Genomic DNA, 19,769 nt, shown 5'->3' with positions numbered 1-19,769 from the left:
GGATGAAATAATAGAGGGAAAAGGAAAACAGGGATGGAGAAAGAGCGTTGCAACGGCGACTTGTCAATTTCTGTGTTGTTATAAAAATCTAAATTACATGTCTCTCAATGCAGGCCGTATCTCCTGCAACCAACAAACCCTTCCCCCCGACACCCCCCTCCGCAGACACTATCCACCCCGTGCGTTTTATCTTAAGATTCTCAGACAATGCCTGGAGGATCCCCTTCTCTAATCTTCCTTAAAATCCCCTTTCATCCAACTGTTAAAGAATGTTTGAAAGCCTGACACCAGACCAAAAAAAACCCTCTTCACATCTGGGAAAAGCTTTCGGACGGAGGGCTTGCTGGTTGGGGGTTTGGATGCAAAGTCAATGCAACTTAACTAATTAAATTGTTTTTGCCTCTCAAACACTCAAACGGCCTCAGAGATTAAAAAGGTCTGATGTGAGGCATTTTCCTTCTCGCTTGCAGCGACCATTGCAATAAACTGGACAAATGCTTTTTTTCTTCCTCAAGGAGAAATGACACTCATACAAGAGTAGTGCTAATGTCTTACAACATGCATTAATTGAGGCTAAAGGTCTAACCTGTTTATATTAGGTAGCGAGAATACATGACTTCACAAAGGCGATCTACTGTGCGTGCGTAACGGTCCGTTGAGAATTAAAACCAGCGGGAAGAACAAAGGCCGCAAAAGCCAGCAGCTGAAAATGGACCATTCTGATGTTAACCAGCTCTTGAAGTCGAGCACATAGTCCAGCACTAAACCTGAATAGGCGGTCACCTCCTGATCCAGCGTTGGCCTTTGGTCGTGCCGATAAAAGCCATCCTTATGAGCCGAATTCCTGCGTTTGTCTCCAGGCTTACTTTTCCGCTACTCACGGTGCACGCTTAGCAGGAAGGCTAAACGAGGCCTTTGGTCTTTAAAATTAGAGTGGACAAGCTACCAAACTAGCATGCAAATCCCATGGAGGAGAAAGAATAGGACAGAGGGAGAAGAGGGAAAAAAAGAGAATTGAAAAAGAGACAACAGAAGAAAGAGAACAGCAGAGAGGGAGAGAAAAAGAGTTTGCGATTACGCTGATAGAACCTGGTGCGTGCCGATTGCGAGAGACATCACAAAACCCGTCTCGTCCACAGAATCGGGGCGAGTATTATGCTCTAAACACTTTTCCTTCTCTTACTGTGGAAAGATTATACTGGTTATCCTATTAATGCAGCTGAAATGCCATTCTAGTGTCTTTAAGCTCTTGCATAGGAGGTCAAGAGGACTATGCCACCGCTTACAAGCATGCTGTGGATGTAATCTTCCCAAAGTTACAATAATTAATGTTAAGCTTCTTTAGCAATACGTTTCTGAAAGAACTTGCCTGATAATATACTTAAAGCTGTGTTAGCTGTTAGCTGTTGTCTGAGTTCGGAGACCATTTCCCTATGCGACTCACGTTGCCAAGCTTAAATCTTTAGTCAAACTAAGGGGCTGGTTACAAGCATGTTGCCTTAGCCACACAAGCAATTCCATTTCAGTCTTGGCGGAGCTGAGATCAATAAACGCAGACACTCAAGCAATTATTTCTGCATGGCCAACACTGCCTTGGAATGTGGGCACCGAGAATTACTGTGGGAAAACTGAGGGGGGAAAGGTGAAAAAAAAAAACTGACGTTTTGAGACTAAAATATTAAAAGATGCACATCCGTTAAGAAGCCCGGAAGAGGACGACCACGTCCCCGAGAATAAAACAAACATAACGGGCCTCTTCTGACACTGACGTACGTCTGTTTTTCCGGCACAGACTGTGATGGCTCGTCTGTAAACTGCATTAAGCTGATGATATCCGTCTTGTATGAATTTCTGTGACCGCGGTGGAGAAAAAGAGAACGGATTAGCATGCAATAAAACCTGTGTCAATCTTATCAAACTCAAGTGCAATTTTTAAACACATGTTAATCTCACCTAAAACTCATTCTTTTTTCCTCTGTGATTTAAAAAAAAAAATCTCTTATCGAGAACTCTGTAGGTGTGTGGGTTTTAGAGCGCCTTTAAAATGTCATTATTTTCATAATTGCGTCCATTGTTGCAGATTATAAAGCAATTTGAAAATCATATGTGTGCATAAATGCATGCTGAGCAGATGTCAGGGAGATGCATTCAGAGGGTTGCTGAATATCAAAAGCCGTGCAGATAACATTACCACACATTTCAATGCTGCATGCAGAAAAAATGTCAATGTGATTCGGGATGGTATTGTGCTTGGACAGAATGGCGAGCGTGCGAATAGCTCTCTTCTCTCGCTTTTGATTTCATGAAATGTTCAAAATTGATACGTTTAGAAAATCGGGTGACAATAACATATTTTGATGTAATTCTGGGGATGTGGCTAACTGAGGTAATGGTTGAGCTGCTGGCGAGTGTGTGTGTGTGTGTGTGTGTGTGTGTGTGTGTGTGTGAAGGACACTGCTCCCTCTGGTGTGGGAATAACAAGTTCATTAGGCAGGAGCCACCGCAGACCTCTGCGTTCCGTTTACGGCCTCCTAGCCCATCAGCGGCTGCATCATTAGGGCTCTGCCATAATTAAGAGCTGCTAGAAAGTGAATTCTCCAACTGCAGATTAGAAAATTAAACTATTTACTGATTACATATTAATAGAAGACAACAATGGCAGTCGCCATAAGCTTGGAAGGCAACCAAGGAATACATCTGTGTACTTAATTACCATAAACAATGGTTGCATGGAAATAGAGTTTTATACGCATTCCCTTCTGTAATACGCCTGATATCAGAAGACACTTGACAATTCGTGTTCAATTATCTTCATTCTTTAATGTGCTGTGAACTGCACACAGTAAATAAATTAACCAGCCCAATTACTGTGAATTCATCTGGGAAACAAACACAAAAAACCAGCAGACTAAGGCAGAGCGTATAATGAGAGGGGGAGGGGTATCAGGGATCACAAGTAGTTCTTAATACAGTTTTTATATGTATAGAAATCTAACTTTATATGTGTGCATACATACAGATATGCATACACGTTTATTTAACTTTTGCTTATTTATTTGCAGTCATCATTGTATGCATGTAGTGAATATATGTTTTAAATACATATTCTCTCTCTCTCTCTCTATATATATATATATATATATATATATATAAAATTATAATAACATTATATAAAACATGACATATATGTTATATATTATTATTATTATATTGACCACAACCCTAACTTTAAATATCATATATATTCATATGTCATACATATTTATCTGAATAATTTCCAGTGACATAAAAAAAAGAATTATATGCTGAAAAAAGATTATCAAAAAGGAGAAAAATGCAGTAAAAAAAAAAACTTTAAATAAATCCCTTACTTATTTATAATACTTGCACTAATTTAGTGGAACATAGCTTAGCATGATTATATTCAATATGTGTATTCTGAGCATATATGACATTGTTTGTTTTGTGTATATTTAGTTATAGAGGCTTTTGTTGGCAGACTATGTTGACAGAGGCGTGAATTCAGAGGCAGTGCTGAAATGCGTGCACTAGCTCAGACAGGTAAGCACATTAAGGTGAGACTCGTACACGGGGTCCGGTGTGTAACTGCGCCTCTTATTTCTGTGTGTGAGTGTGTAAATCTTGCCGAAATGTCTGGTTTGGTTCTCCACCTGCTAGGGCATTCAAGCCATTTATCATTCAGAGTGAGAAAAAAAAAACCTTCAAACGGACACAGCGGCTTTGACTTCAACAGGGCCCAGGTGAGTGTGAAGAGAGACAGTGAGAGAGGGATGGATGGAAGGTTGGGCAAACACAAAACTGTGATAGTCACGATATCGTCCTCAATGTGATGGAGAAGCATAAAAATGTAACCGTCTACTTTCTCCACCTTTTTTTCAACTCCCGCTTCCCGACGCTGCCCTTGTGAGAAATTATCGTTTTGTATCAGCATCTGGATGGAAGGAAGCTTTTCTTAAATTTTAGTTATTGAGGCACTGGAGTCTCAGAACGGAGCTCCATGTTTTAACAAAGGCTCAGCAGCCCTTTTTTGCCTGTTATACACACCTGAAAGATCGCCCCACATCCTTTCATATGTGTATATGCGAGGAGAAGAGAGAGCGATAGAGGGAGAGAGAGAGAGAGAGAGAGAGAGGGAGGAGGAGAGCAAGTGCATGTATCTATTAATGTGTGTCTTTCATTATTTCAACATTTCCTTTTCGGTCCAGCCCCCAAACAGCAGCCCTCCCCTTTCTCTTCCTTCCCTCTTCACCCTTTACCCCTCTGCCGTATCCCCCTCTCTCCCTCCTTCTCTCTCTCTCTCTCTTCTACAGCATATCATTGAAGGCCAGATATGGGGTTCTGTTGCGCATGGCTGCACGGTACTGTTCAATAGTGGCTGGCTGGCGGACGCTATCAGCACTAGTTATCAGCTCCCATGAAGGCTCTCTTATCACGGCGGCCCAGAGAGCCTCCCTGCATCCTCACCGCCCCTTTTCATATCCCCGCTGCCGCCCCAACATCCCGGCTTCAAAGATTCACACTTCCCAAACTCCATAAGAGTTTGTGAACGCTCAATTTGCCAAAACTGTTTACAGTGTAATTGGGCGGCGTACCTGTGTCCATGAGATAGCGCAGACGTTTCTCCACACGCGAGGCCCGCGTGTCGATCTGCCTCTGCTCACTCTCCAGCGCCGCCAGTTCTCCCACCACGTACTGACTGGTGTCTTTGAACGCTTTCTGCTGGGCAAGAACAAACGAGAGGAAGGGGGAGTGATGAGAGGTTTGAAATGAAGCATCACATCCAGGGTTTATATAGCTTTTAAATACCAGGGGAACAGTGGTCATAATGATGACTGGTGAATATTGCTTTAATTAATTAAGCAAATGAAAGCTCTTTTTTCTGGTTTCTTTGGAAATTATGTATTGCTGTAAATTTTAAAATGATAAAAAATGAAATATTAAAAATTAATTATATTAAAAATTTAAAAAAAATTATATTAAAAAAAATCCTAAATTAGACTAATTACTAAGATGAGGTGATAAAAAATTTTTTTTTAAATAATACATCAAAAAAGATTTATTATTTGGAAAAAAAAAGCTAATAATTAATAAAATATAATAAATAAATGTGTTATATAAATATACAATAAATGTATTCTGGTAAAAATAATAATATAAAAAAATAATTAAATAAAAAATACTGTATACTGTATAAATTTTTTATGACTATGTTTAAAGATTTATTGATTTTCATTTATTCTGCCTTATTTTCTGGCGTAATAATATCTGTTTTGCAGTTACGGACTGTAAATTTGAATGCTGAGATTTGAGTACATGTGTAAAATGTATCACCCTAACAATATTATATATGTATATAAAACATACAAATAAAATAAAACAATAAAATACAACTCAGAGCTACTGTATACATTTTTCTGATTATATTTGAAGATTTCTTTATTTTAATTTATTCATTGCCTTACTTCCTGGCATAATAATATCTGTTTCAGCAGTTACGGACTGTAGCTTTAAATGCTACAGGTATGAGGTATGATTACATGCATGAATTTATTATGTTAAAAATATTATACATGTAGCTAAAACATACAAATAGAATAATAAAATACAGCTCAGAGCTAATATATGCTACTATGTTTGATGATCTATTTATTTAATTTAATAATTGCTTAATTCCTGGCATAATAATATCTGTTTCCACAGTTATGGACTTCAGCTTTAAATGCTGAGGTTTGGCTACATGCGTGAATTCATCACATTAAACATATTATACATGTAAATAAAATTTCAAATAAAAATACAACTGAGAACTAGTGTATATTTTTTTATATTTTAAGATTTATTAATTTTTTTCTTTTACATATTTATTGTCTTTTATAATTCCTGGCATTCAAATTTCTTTTCCACAGTTACAGACTGTAGCTTTAAATGCTAAGGTTTGACTTCACACATAAAGCCTCGGGCAGCAGGGTGCGTTTACACACCAATATAACACGCTAAATGACCTCAGAGAGAATCCAGTATTACAGCAGTCTGGAGACTGACACATAGAGACAAAATTGAAATATATGGGAGAGGTGGGTCAGTGCCTAAGGGCCTATCAGCAGGGATCTAAGAGATCTACGCAGCACATGCATGTGCTCAGATTCACTCATGCACACATTTGGAAACGAGCTCCATTTCCCTCTCACACGTGGCCCTGGTGGCAGCAGTACCCTCTGGCTCATGGGAAACACTGGAGTGAGGGATGAGACAGTGATTAGGGAGAAATAGAGTAATTAAACTGCACGCTTATTTCTAAGTGTGTGATAGTGACAAGCACTCCCACCCCCACTTTATTCCACTCGTTTATCGCCCTCCTCAGTCCTCTCCTCCTTCCTACTATTTTGAGATAGAGGGGTAGGGGGAAAAGAGTGCTAATTTAAATTCACATTGCTGCAAAAATATATATATTTTTAGTGCTGATGCACCTTATTTCATAATAGGAATGAGGAAAATGGAGAAGTTTCTTTCCATCCAAACAGCACTTTTTCTGCCTGAGTCCTTCTGCTGTCCATCAAACTCCACCTTCCTCTTTCTCGCTGCTCTATCAAATACTTCTCCCACAAATCAATTTTACACATGATCAGCCCCCTCCCCTCTGCTCTCGCCTCTCTGCCATAATTAAGTGTTGAAATTTCCATATATATTATATTAATGCAAACATCATTCGCTGGGTAATTCAGCTTGAGCTGGGTAATGGGAAAGTTCAACACCCATTAACCCCTACACAGAGAGGGGCAAAGCTGGTCTCTACTGACCTTCCCTCTCTCTTTCTGTGTCTCTATATATCTCACTTTTCCCAAGGTATGTATCCCTATGCTCTGGCCCTATATATGGTGCCGCAATAATTACAATTTCATTAGATCAGCCTACATGGAGAGAATGAATGAAGATGGGATAAGAAAAGATAATTATATAATTCTAAACTATTTGATATTTCAATTATTATATATATATACAGTGGGTACGGAAAGTATTCAGACCCCCTTAAATTTTTCACTCTTTGTTATATTGCAGCCATTTGCTAAAATCATTTAATCGGCTTTGGCGAGTATATGAAACTGTGTCAGTCGCCAGATGGCTGGTAACATTTTATAAATTCTAACAGTGCAATGTTGTGAGAAAATAAACGTGAACGACGCTCTGTACAGTTGACGGGATCCTGCTGTTGTCTGCGTTTTTAATGTTGATCAAAGAAAATAGGATAAAGAAAAAAACAATCACTCACTGCTCTTGAACTTTAAAAAATATATATAGCCTATGTCATTTGATTAGCATAATTTATTAAATTTCTGCAGGCTACCTGAAAATCACTGTTAGACCTGCCTGAAATGCACCGTTTCTATTTGTATCTTTGTTGTATAGTAGGCTATTTTGTGCTATTGCTTGTAATTTGATTTGCTCTTATTTTACAACTGACTATTTACTAGTCTTTAAAAATGTAGCCTATTAAATTTATGTTGGTTAAGCTAGTAGTTTTAGCAGGTATCGAAACTGGAATCAAGGATTGTGATTTTTTGCTATTATCTAAAATTTTGGTGTCATAACTGCCTGTCTTTTTTTTCCGTGGCTGGTAAAAAATATTTCTGGCCGGTAAATTTCCTTAAGTCACCGGCCAATGCCAGGTCTGGCAAAAAGTTTGTTTTAGGCCCTGTATATATATATACAGTATATAGTGAAAGAGGTATATCCACAGTTCTGTCCATTTCCTTTTTTCCTAATCTTGCAATTATCAGGGAACAGCAGTCTAATTTGGCTGGTCTCTTCAGCTTTAGGGAAGAACAGATTGATAAAAAACCTCTCTGGCCCTCAGACAGATGTGAATGACTGTGTGCAGGTTTGACGTCCAACTATGACCTGGTGTCACAGACAACATCAGTACGAACAGCTCTGACAGAGAATTTAAATATGCATTAAGTACTTCATCTTCAGTTGGCTTTCGTCCTTCTGTCTCTGTCAGAGCTCCTCTCTCCTCAGCTGCCCGCTTTAGATCTTCAGGCACTGATCTCTGCCTTTTAACCTCTGAAACGAGAGAGAGCGATATTAAAAGTTGACAGAGTTCATTCTCACCTGGGCGCAATCACAAAATGACTATAGATGAATATGAAGATACTTTTTCTTTATCACATGAAATTTTGAACCAATCAGACAGATCTGACATCTCCATTAAACAAATCACAAAGTGTATAGAACTACCTTATATAGCTGTTATCAAACCGTTAGCATTCTTGAGACACTTATCTTCACATTAAGCCTAATTAGCAGGCCTGAAAAACAAACCTGAGTGCAACAGGCTTGGCCATCTTTATGCATTAATTACATTCGTTTAATGATTACTGAACTGTTCCACAATGTAAAATCCTTCATAAATGCAATCAAATGGAGGAAGTGACATCAACAAAAGTAAAGGACCTCACCTGGCCTGGTCTCTATGTATTGGCTGAATGATTTGAGCTGTGTTTTCCTGACAGCAGACTCCTTGTGGAAGACAACGGGACTACGCAGACGTTCTGTAGCCCTGCGGAGATGCTCTGCGTGCAATTCATTGACATTATTCTATAAAAACATAATAAAGAGGTAGGGATGGGGGGAGAAGAGTAAAAGAGCAGTTAACTTAATAGTAGAGCAGAGTCATTTGAATAAAAGTTGCTTCTGATGCCGGTCGACATTAAAGTAAAGAACAAATTAGACACACATGGCCAAGAAATGTTTAACGATGGAGCGCCGCGCCTGAAGAATGGCCGAGGAAAGGTTCTGCAGCATTTGGTACATTTCCGAGTCCCACATTAACTCACAAGCACAAAGGGAATAAGGCAATTAAGTCTACTTTCAACAAAACCTGAGCCAGAAAATGTATTCAGATTATGCAAATTAAAAGCACTATTGTCTTGGAAGCGAACACGTGTTAGCAGCTTCTCACTGCGGCTTCCAATCACCTCAATATTGAAATGTGTTATTATGTGCTGGGCCCAATAAGCCAAGCAGACTGGAAAGCGAAACGGCAGCGTTCAGAATAACATTTGCAACGTCAATAATAATAGGAAACGTCTAATAAAGTTCGCAATTAGCGAACACGTTCCACTGCTTGAGACTGAGAGGAAGAAACATTGTTAGTGCAGACGCTAACTCACTGGTGTGTGTACGGAAACTGCACAGCTAATAAAGACAAGCGCGTACAAACAGGCACACATACCGCCTCTGGCCTGTTTATTCTTAAATTATAACTTTTGAAAACAAAGCTGCAATTAGCGTGTCCCTAGAGAACTACAAATTTAGCCTGATCTCAGAGACATTCAGCGTCTGCATGTGTGAATATTAAGTTATAGCTGTTTATCCAACTGATCTAACATGTTTAGAGGAACAGTATCAACTGTAAAAAGCCCTAATTTGTAGCTTCTCTTCAGCCATCCTGACAGACTGTATCTTAACTTTCAAAGATTCCTATTTGGGTCAATGACATAAAAGTGTACATGATAAGGAAAAAAGGTAAGGCTTCTTTTTTGTTAACATTAGTTAACTACATCAGTTACCATGAACAATACTTATACAGCATTTATTAATATTAGTTAATCTCAACATTTTGCTTACCAATAATACATTTTTAAGATTAAAAGTTATAAATGTTGACAGTTAAAGCACTGTGAACTAACATGAACAAACATAAAAAAAACATTAACAAAGGTTAATAAATGCTGTAAAAATAAATTGCTTATTGTTAGTTTGACTAAAAGTCATACTACATGACATTTTTACAACACATAACCCCCTTCCCACACATAAAACCAAAATCAATTTGAAGTCAGAAATGAAAAAAAAAAAACCATGCTTATCATAGAAAAGGTCTATTCAAGTCAGTGTACGTATGCATTTTTGTAATAAATAAATAAATAATTAATAGACAGGATGGAGGGGGGGGACAAAACAATAAATGAGCAATACATAATTAACTCGCTTATAAAACAAGTTATGTCGGCAATCTGAGGGTGAAAAAATGTAATTTCACCTTAAATCCACCCCTTTAAGTAGAGCACGCACCGAAGTTGACAAAAAAAAACCAGAAGTGTGTTGTGTTAAAACGACACATTCAACAGCCTGGATCTCTAGAGACAGCTAAACAAAGCCCTTTAACCCCATTTGATTCCTCTCATGTTGAAGTCCAAAGAAAACAAACAGGATTCAAACCCAAAGCCCCGCTAGAATCCTCGTTTCCCAGAGGACCCGAGGCCTCCAACCTTCGCTAACAACCCCTTCCTTGAAACACCTGCCCCCACGGCCCCTCGGTACCCCTGGCTGGGGCAGATATCAGGGCTATCCCCACATCGCGATCGGCGCATTTTTAATCTGTTATCGTCCCGATCATTATTGTGCTGGTGGGTATTATTTTGGCAGAGGTGTGTGTGTGTTTCTGGGATGCGTGACTAATGTTGCGGTCTGCTGCTCATTGCAGGCGGTTATCGTGTGCCACCATGGCAGCAGGCTCACAGTGCATAGAGACAATTGCTAATGAGCTATAACCGGGAGCACTGGGGGACTGCAATGTGTGTGCTGGGGCGGGAGGGGAACCACACTGTCCCGCACCGTTCTACTACGGAGTTGTGGGATGAAAGAATCTTCCAGGGATGGAGCGGTTGATTCAGATTTTGTAAGAGTAAAAGAGATTGTACCGCAACATCAGGTGATCCTAATGTGTTTGTCTTAGACAGGCAAGAAGCAGAGGAGGAACAACTTTGATACTCAAACTTGTTTATTCATACAAGTTGCAATAGAGAAGAGGGTGAAGGTGAGAAAAGAAAAGAGAGAGCGAGAACTGCTCGCTCTTTAAAACCCCACTAACCCCTGGGGCTCAGAGCTGCAGTGCTCGTAACCCTGCTGATCCTCCCCTGAGCTTTGGCCTGTTGTGCAGGTCTGCAGCAGGTGCTGGACTGTTTATACAGAGAGAGAACAAGTCCCTCATTACTAAAAGCCATTTCATAATGAAGACGTCCTATAAATTACGGTTAAATAATCAACTCACTTATAGTAACTACGATGGCAGATGTATTGTTACTCAAAAACAATTGCCAGCTCTTGACAATAGTGTTCTTTTTTTCTTTCTTTTTTAAATTAGTGTCATACATTACCATTCAAAAGTTTGGGGTCAGCAAGATTAAAAAAAACAAATAAATAATTTTTCTGCAAATTAAATTGATCAAAAGTGACAGTAAAGACACTTATAATATTACAAAATATTTGTATTTCAAATAAATGCTGTTCTTTTGAACTTTCTAATCATCAAAAATCCCTGAGGGGGAAAAAACTATTAGGGTTTAAACAAAAATATTAAGCAGCACAACTGCTTACAACATAGACAATAAGACATGTTTCTTGACCAAATCAGCAAATTAGAATGATTTCTGAAAGATCATGTGACACTGAAGACACTAGTAACGGCTGCTGAAAATTAAGCTTTGCCAACACAGTAATAAATTACACTTGAAAATACATTAAAAGAAAAAAGCTATTTTAAATTGTAATATGTCACAATATTACTGTTTTACTGTATTTTTATCAAATAAATGCAGCCTGTGTGAGTGTAAGAGACTTTTCAAAGACTTTAATAAAATTTATTGACCCCAACTTTTGAACAGTGGTGTAGCTGAAAGAAAATGCAGAAAATTTATGTTTTCTCACGGCAGTTTTCAATAAAAACAGTTTTCCCCCTAAAAAAATTGTAATTAAAAAATAATTAAATTATGTGTATAAATTATGCTATTATTACTTAATTATTACCAATAATATAATTGGGTAGATATTATTCTTATTATTTTGCATCACCTTTAGCAGGTCTGTTAATCGGTCTCTGGAATCTAACCTATTTGTGGCTAGTCCTTGGGAAATCTCAGCCAATCATTTCACACCTGCTGCAGTACTGAATGAGGCCTGTCGACCCAAACGAACACATCACTGCAGTTATTGTTCATCAAAGAACCTGCTAACATCTGCTCACAGGAAATCCCCTCTGTCAGCAGAGAGAAAGAGAGAGAGAGAGAAAGGGGTGAACAGGTGGGGGAAGGTAGTCGCCACCATCTCTGAACATGCCTTGCAGTCACCACCTGGGGGCTCTGAATACAACAGCCAGATAGTAGGTCATCACACACACACACGCGTATTAACACCAAGCAGTCAGCGGTACACAGGTATGCATGTTCTTACACACACAACGCTGGTATTTAATAAACACAGCAAATCGATCTAATGCATGTCTGCGCCGTGAGCCACACGGTGCTGTCGATACTTCCAAAGCTCTCTGTCAGAAAAGGTCAGGTGTGACATGAGGTAATGACTATAATGTCGTTCTGACTTGTTCATGTGTTCCGGCTTAAAATATATAAACACATGATGTTCCTCAGAAGAACAATAACAAGAGACAGTGAATAAAAGAAAAAAAAAATCAACCTGTCTTGGCCTATTACCTCACCTCAAGTGAATGATAGATCCAAGCAAATCTTTTCATATTTTTTAACAGCCATAACATGACAACAACAACAACAAAAAAAAAAATACAATTAAAAACTTCCCAATCTCCTTTGGGAATCTTTAGATGGGTATATTTTTGTGCTTACTGTGCAAATTAGACACCACAATGCTAATATTTTTTGAGAGTCTTTTATGTGGTTGCTAAGGCTTTACTAAAGTGTTCTGGGTGGTTGTTTACAAGCCACATGTCTATGATATGCTGGTCTCTAAATATGGCTTGGGTCCCTACTTCAATGTAGAGCTTCCCCATAGCGACCCCTAGAGGACGCAGTGTCTCGTTCCCTACTCAGGGAACTATGGTTACATAAGTAACCGGAGACGTTTTTGCTTATTCTATCTTAAAATGTAGGTCTTTCAAGCTACACAATTTGAAGTAACACTCATGTCTATAGCCGAAACAGTGCGGAATGTGTTACTCAACAAAGTTTAATTCTTATGGTTGATAATACTTATTGTTCACAATGAATCTCGAAGTATGAGCAGCAATAACTGTGATGCTTGCTTAGCAAACTGGTTAGAGCTGGTGGTTGTAAATGTGGCTACCTGCAGGCCGCCCGATTCAGGGCTGAGGGGTGAAGTACTGGAGGCCGTCAGCGATGAGGAAGATGATGAAGAGGAAGGGGAGCTGCCACCCTGTGGCCGGATCTCTGTGAGCTTCTTGAGCTTCAGGTCCACATGCCTGCTGTTCATCACACCTAAAGAGAGAGAGAGAGAGAGAGAGAGAGAGGAAGAGAGAAAGCATTATATGCAGCAGGCCACTCGTCTCTAACACACAGATAAGCAGAGGACATGACAATGTTTGCCCTTAAGCAAACCGGCTCTCTCAACCTCATACACACTCACATATACACACACTGGAGAGATAGCAAGATGCTGAGAGCACAACACACCTGGAATGTCTCCCTTGACACTCACATACACCTCATGTGAATTAAAAGACATCTAATGAGTTTGTTGTTCCCAATGTTCCCTTGATTTTTAGTTTTTCTATTGGCTGCACTCTATAGAATTATATAATACATAATATACACTACTGTTCAAAAGTCCCCTATGCTTACCAAGCCTGTATTTATTTGATAAAAATAAAGTAAATGTTACAGATTGTAAAGTTATAAATGTCTTTAATCAAGAATCAATGTGTCCTTGCTGTAGAAAAAATACTCTTTAAAAAAATCTTACTGACCCCAAACTTTTGAAAGGTAGTGTATATCGTTATCAATCAATACACATTTATTCATAATAAATATTTTTATTATTTTATGTATATTCCATAATTTTTTTCACCGATTACTAAATATATTGATTATTATTATTATTTGTCAGTTGTTCTCTTGAAAAGAAAAAGAAAAGAGGAAAAACTCTAGAACTTGCTTTGTTGAGATCATAAAACAAGACAAAAAATAAAATAAAATAATGCATGGCCTTTGTATGTAACACAATGAAATTTGTACTGTACTGTTTGTGAATTAATCCTCTCGGGAATTAATCAGTGCTGTGTATTTCCACACAAGATTTCTCACAGCTTCCACTGCATACTGAAAAAATTTATAAATCAATGGATACTCAGATAGACTCAAGTTTTAACTCTATCTATTCATTTAGCTCTAATTCAATGGACACTCAGATAGACTCAAGTTGAAACTCTATCCACTCATTTAGCTCTAATTCAAGAATCTCTAGCTCTTCCCCATCTATTTTTTATGTCTGACTTTGAGTTATTTTATCCATCAGTGAGGGAACAAGCGAGCAGCCACACATGCTTAGAGGGAACAGTGCTTGTTCATGTGATTCCTTGAAAGAAGCACAACTCATAACATCTCTTTCTCTTTAAATGAACAATGACTTCTAATTTTCTCCCTCCACATGCAAACTTGTCTTTCAAATGTGTTGGTGTCTTTTTTATGTCCGACTTTATAAATACCAAGTCTTTCTCTAATAACCTTTCACTAGCAGGTTTAGCCTTGCCCTCTCTCTCACTCTCTTTCTCTCATCTGGGCTAGAGATGAAAGTGAGGTGAGGAAGCTTTTCATGTTGGTCTTGTTCTCGGATCCCAGCATCCCTCTTTCTCCCTAAAAAACACCACAGGATTCATTTATCAGGCCTCAGCACAACCTGGAGAAAGGTGCAGGTGTGTGTATTGACCAACAGTTTGCCCAAACACAAGAACCACATCCTCAACTAATTAAAGTGGGCACCATGATGGATGTCTATAAGATCTTTTGTGTTTAGATCAGTTAGGTTTTTTCCCCTGCAGTCCATTTTTGTTGTTAGAAACATTAACGAAAGTCCAACTGTGCCAAGGAGAAAAGTATGACTCTTTGAGAGCTGAAATGTGCTAAAAAAAACTCCTCCTTTTTCATTATGACACATCTTCATTTCATTATGTTAGAGAAAAGGATTTTGTCTGTGAAAATACATAGACCTTCTTTTCACAATAACAGACAAAAACACAAACCAATGAAACAAACAACATAGATACTGCACACAAGTAAACAAAAGAGAAAGAATAATATATATATATATATATATCTCTCATATGACTTTCTCAGCAAGACAAAAAAAATAATTATTAACGTCACATCTCTTCAGAAGGTATAACTGTGTTTGTCTTGACAATATGTTCAAATACTCTTGATTAAACACAAAGGCACAAACATAAAAAAAAGAATTTCTCCCAAACAGAAATGAAATGTTATTAACAGGCACAAACCTCCCTTAAGAAAAAGATGAGCTTATTTTTTTTCTTAATGTTATATTGAATTAAAAGATAAATTAATTCTAAAAGGTGGTTAAAATAGAAAGTAATGCCACTGGGGACAAGAAAGAAATACAAAATTATAGGGCTGCACGAATTTAGTGAAAAGATTTAAGTGCGATTTTTCAGATAAAAAAAAAACACGTCTAGTGTGCTTGTTCATAGGGATGCACAATTTGGCCAAACTTTTGTGATTATATATTAATAGGACAACAACAACAACAACAATAATAATAATTTTTACTATTATAATTATTAAAATATTAAACAAAACAATACATATTTGTACTGTAATTTCATTGCAATTCCATTATTTCACTGTAAAATTACAGTACAACTGTAAAATTACAATAGCAATATTTCTGAGCACTTCATAAACACTTTGGTTTATAATCATTCCTTACTACAAGTTTAGGAAGATGTTTGGTGCATATCTTCTCGACACGTTATAAGCAAACCAATGCAGAGATGAGTTTGCATGGAGCGGCATTTACTGTGAACTGAGCTGCTCAAAAACACTGGATCTAGAGCAGCTCATGTATAGAAGAACACAGTGCAGCGTTTCACTGTGAAACATGGAGCGCATGTATTTGATAATCACACTAAACTGATTTGTGGTTTTGGTTTCATTTTGATTAATCCATGCAGCCCTACTAAATTAAGGGTTGTCATGGTACGATAAAAGGTCAAAGAATAACTAAAAATCTAAAACAGACAGAAGTAGTTATACACAGATAAATCACTGCACACTAATGCACAAACTTGGACATCGAATGTTTCGGTGCACACACACACGCTGAGGTCATGCAGTGCTGGGTTACCCAGAGAGGCCAGGTCACTGGCAGAGTTAGTAAAATCATCTTCCATTAGACATGAAGACGACAGTTCCTCCTCAGGGTTAGTATGAGTGACATCATCAGCGTGAGACGCCGCCGCTGCCTCAATATCACTTCTGCTCTCCTCATCCTCACCCTCCACACTCATCCCATCCATCATGTCTGCGAGCAAACAAACAAACAGGGACGCCCAAAGAAAAAGAAAAGAGGAAAGAGACAGAGGATGTTAGTGAAGCATTGAGCATTATTTTTGGTATTCCAGCGGGAAAGGAAACTTTGCATGTTAGTAAAGAGTCAGAAAAGCATTAGTTTAGACCCATTTAGATGTTAAAATAGTATTTCCTTAACAAAAAGTTTGCTGCTGTCACATTGGGGTGTGTGTGTTTGAGCTGAGAGAAATCAGGCAGATGGCTGAGAGTGTCTGGCAGAGAGCTGAGCTTTGTGTGTGTGTTGCATGGCAGATTTGGCCTTGACGGCAAAATCTCCTCCAGAGTTCCTCTTCCGCATCCACAGATCTGAATCCCACAGAGCCCTTGACAATACACACTCAATCCAAACACATCGATCTCATTCAGTTATATGGTAACCAGAGCAGAGCCGCACACACACGTGGCAGTTAGAACTTAAATAAGAGACAAAACAAAGAGGAAAAAGGGCTGCACGATTCAGGGGGGAAATTCTAATTACAATTTTTCTAATAAATTTTAAAAACATTGTGCTATTTAAAATGCAATAAAAAGAACTTCAGGTTTGCTGTGCTTGTTTGTAGGGCTGTACAAACGGTCTAATAATTTTGTGATTACATATCAATATGACTACAAAATAATAATAATAATAATAATAATAATAATTGTATGATTATTAATATTACTATATTATAATTTATAAAAATAATTATATTATCATACAAATATTAATCAGAAATATTACTATTGTAATATTTCACTGTAAAATAAAAAAGTATTTAAGAAAAACAAAGTAATAATTTTATTGTACAGCATGACTGTAAAATTACAATGTTAATCAATTTCTATAATATTTCATTTCTTCATTTTCAACTGTTAAACCAATAAGTTTTTATTTTCTGCTGAAAACTTTCAGTTGAAAAAAAAAAAATCCATAAAACAGTTTTAATAGTTGTGAATTGTGAAAATTACATGATGTAGGACCTTTATACAGTGCATGTTTGTCTGTCCCTAACAGTCTTGTCTTCATCTGTGTTCAATTAAATTTGCCGTCCAACCTGATTAAGGTCTATAAGCACATTATATAAGCTGTTTGTGTATAAAACAACAGTTGCTTGCACATAAAACAACAGTTTTCACTCTGAAAACAGCTTCACTCTGAAACACACACTGCACATATTTATGTAATTAAATCATAACCTTTGCAATTTGAAAATTGTATTTCAATTTTATTTTGATTACTTGTGTAGCCCAATAGGAAAATGCCACATGATGTCCCTAGAGAAACGCCTCAACAACCAGAGAAAAAGAGCGAAAGAAAGAGACAGTATGTTTCTTTTTTTCTTTCTCCTTAATGCTTTTTTAAAATGTACTTTCCATGACACGGGGACACACACACAGGGCAGTGCTAAGCTAATTAACCGAACGCATGCTACTGGAGTTGGTGAAAGTTTTGCTGGCAAATGTTTTGCTCTACTCAGCTCGAGCTCTCTCAGAATTAGAGGCGAGTGTTTGTGTGTGTATGTGTGTGTTGGTGGGATTATGCGTTCTGCACGATAGGCCTTGTGCATCAAGCCTATAGCATTTCCCTCCAACCTGATTTTTAATGAGTTCTACAATTAGCAGAGTTCAACAGCCCGAAAGGCCAAATAAACAATTTTTTTACTCTCTTTCTTCCTCTCCCTCTGACCCGTTTTTCCTTCGCTCCATCCGTACACAGGTTTGTCCATCTCTGTGGGCCGCAAGAGGTGTTCTGCAGCATTTCTGAGCCACGGTAAATGCGTGATTGCAGAGGAGGGAACACTATTAGGCAGACAGGGAGAGGAGAGAAAATGGAGGGCGTCAAAGAGTGTGAGATGAAAGAGATAAAAGGAGAGGAATATTGTGTCTCCCCTTGAGCTGTGAAATGGTACACACGGACATGAGCCGGCACAGAATTAGGCACAGTGGCTAGCCAGCTATGTTAACACCTCGAGTATTAAACAAAACCTTGATGCGCCGCTAACACCCCTCTTGCTCGGCGTGCACGCACACTTTTAATTATACGCAGTGGCTAGCCACAACGCTAAGACCCCTTGGCGTAAACACGTTTAATAACACGCCACAGCTGGCCGCTATGCTAATGCCTCACTGTTTCCGCACGGGCCTCCCAGCGGTTAACGTTACACTAACGTGTCGTCTCATTGTCCTGCAATGTGAAATAAAAGGAGAAATGGTGGCTGATGATAAAACAGGATGCGGTGGGAAAGCCGAGCTGAAGGAGACATGGTCTATAGGAGTCCTACATGGACAGTGAGATGGTGATTACCCGGCATGGGTGTGTGTTATACTGACGGTGATGATGATTTAGGCCATGTGGACTGGTGTGTGTGTGTGTGCATGTTGGGGCACAGGGCAATGTTGGTGGTCGCCAGAGTTCTCCAGATGTATTTCCGAAGGATTATGTCGGAAGTGACTGCCTGAACAAATGGAAGTGAAGCCCTCTGTGAACACCTCAAATTAGAGTTCAGACTACGTGGGTGTGTTGTTGTGTTTCTTAATGTAATGCTCCTTTGGGCCTTGAAAGCAGACGTGTTGGTTGCCATTATGAAGTGAGCAACAAAATCGCTTTTTTTCCAAAATCGGGCTGAAAGCCACTAATGGACACACACACATGTACGGCCTGCTCTTAATGGACACACACACTGGAGCTTCATGACCAAATTAAATATCTCAGAAGCCAAACACCAGCATTCAGCCTTAAGGTTATGAACATTTTCACAATGTTCTTGGGGAGTGTAGCGTCTGGACCAATCAGACACACCATTCAGGCTCTGTGTAGAGTTGTACAGTAAGAAAGTTATTTCCCTTAACCAGGAAATTAACGTTCTTAGAATTGACAGACAGTTGACCCTGAGAGGTCAAGTAAATATCTACAGCGGATCTAAATATTTATAATTAATTATAACTAGTTATGATTAATTATTCATATTTCCCCATGAGCTGATTCGCTACAGGAGCCTGAAATAACAATGACAGAAAATGTGTGCAAGTTCAATACAATACTCTAAACTCACCAAAGAATTTAAATTCTGTTCAGTGTTATTGCAAGCTAAAACTATTAAAAATAATTTTAGGTAATTGAAATAAAGCTGAAATATAATTAAATAAAAATATTAGATTAAAAAACTTAACTGAAATAAATTGAAGTACTAAAATTACTAAAAAATAAACCAAGGCTCTCTCTCTCTCTCTCTCTATATATATATATATTCAGTTTTGGTTTATTTTTGTTTTAGTAATTTTAGGTTTTTAGGCTTTAGGTTAATTTTAGGTTTTTAAGTTTTTTATTAGTTGTAATGGTATTGCATGGTATTAGTTTAAATTATGTTTTTTGTATATATATATATATATATATATATACATATATATACATAT

The 19,769-nt window shown here is 38.0% G+C and overlaps 1 protein-coding gene across 5 annotated transcripts in view; it reads right to left on the bottom strand.

Moving 5' to 3' along the window:
• LOC107715969 (EH domain-binding protein 1-like) overlaps positions 1-19,769 on the bottom strand; it is a 149,902-nt gene that overhangs the window by 21,039 nt on the left and 109,094 nt on the right. For 3 of the 5 annotated variants that reach the window (XM_016522246.1, XM_016522249.1, XM_016522250.1), the window contains 5 exons: positions 16,153-16,329; positions 13,120-13,271; positions 8,478-8,616; positions 7,982-8,082; positions 4,614-4,740 (listed from right to left, as the gene is read on the bottom strand). In XM_016522246.1, coding sequence (XP_016377732.1) covers positions 4,614-4,740; positions 7,982-8,082; positions 8,478-8,616; positions 13,120-13,271; positions 16,153-16,329 — 696 coding nt within the window. The remainder of the gene's footprint in view (positions 1-4,613; positions 4,741-7,981; positions 8,083-8,477; positions 8,617-13,119; positions 13,272-16,152; positions 16,330-19,769) is intronic. The other 2 variants (XM_016522247.1, XM_016522251.1) reach the window with 2 other exon arrangements.

This window comes from Sinocyclocheilus rhinocerous, unplaced genomic scaffold (assembly GCF_001515625.1).
Source record: "Sinocyclocheilus rhinocerous isolate Xijiao unplaced genomic scaffold, SAMN03320098_v1.1 scaffold749, whole genome shotgun sequence".
NCBI classification, from domain to species: domain Eukaryota; kingdom Metazoa; phylum Chordata; class Actinopteri; order Cypriniformes; family Cyprinidae; genus Sinocyclocheilus; species Sinocyclocheilus rhinocerous.
This window is presented reverse-complemented; position numbering and strand designations above follow the sequence as displayed.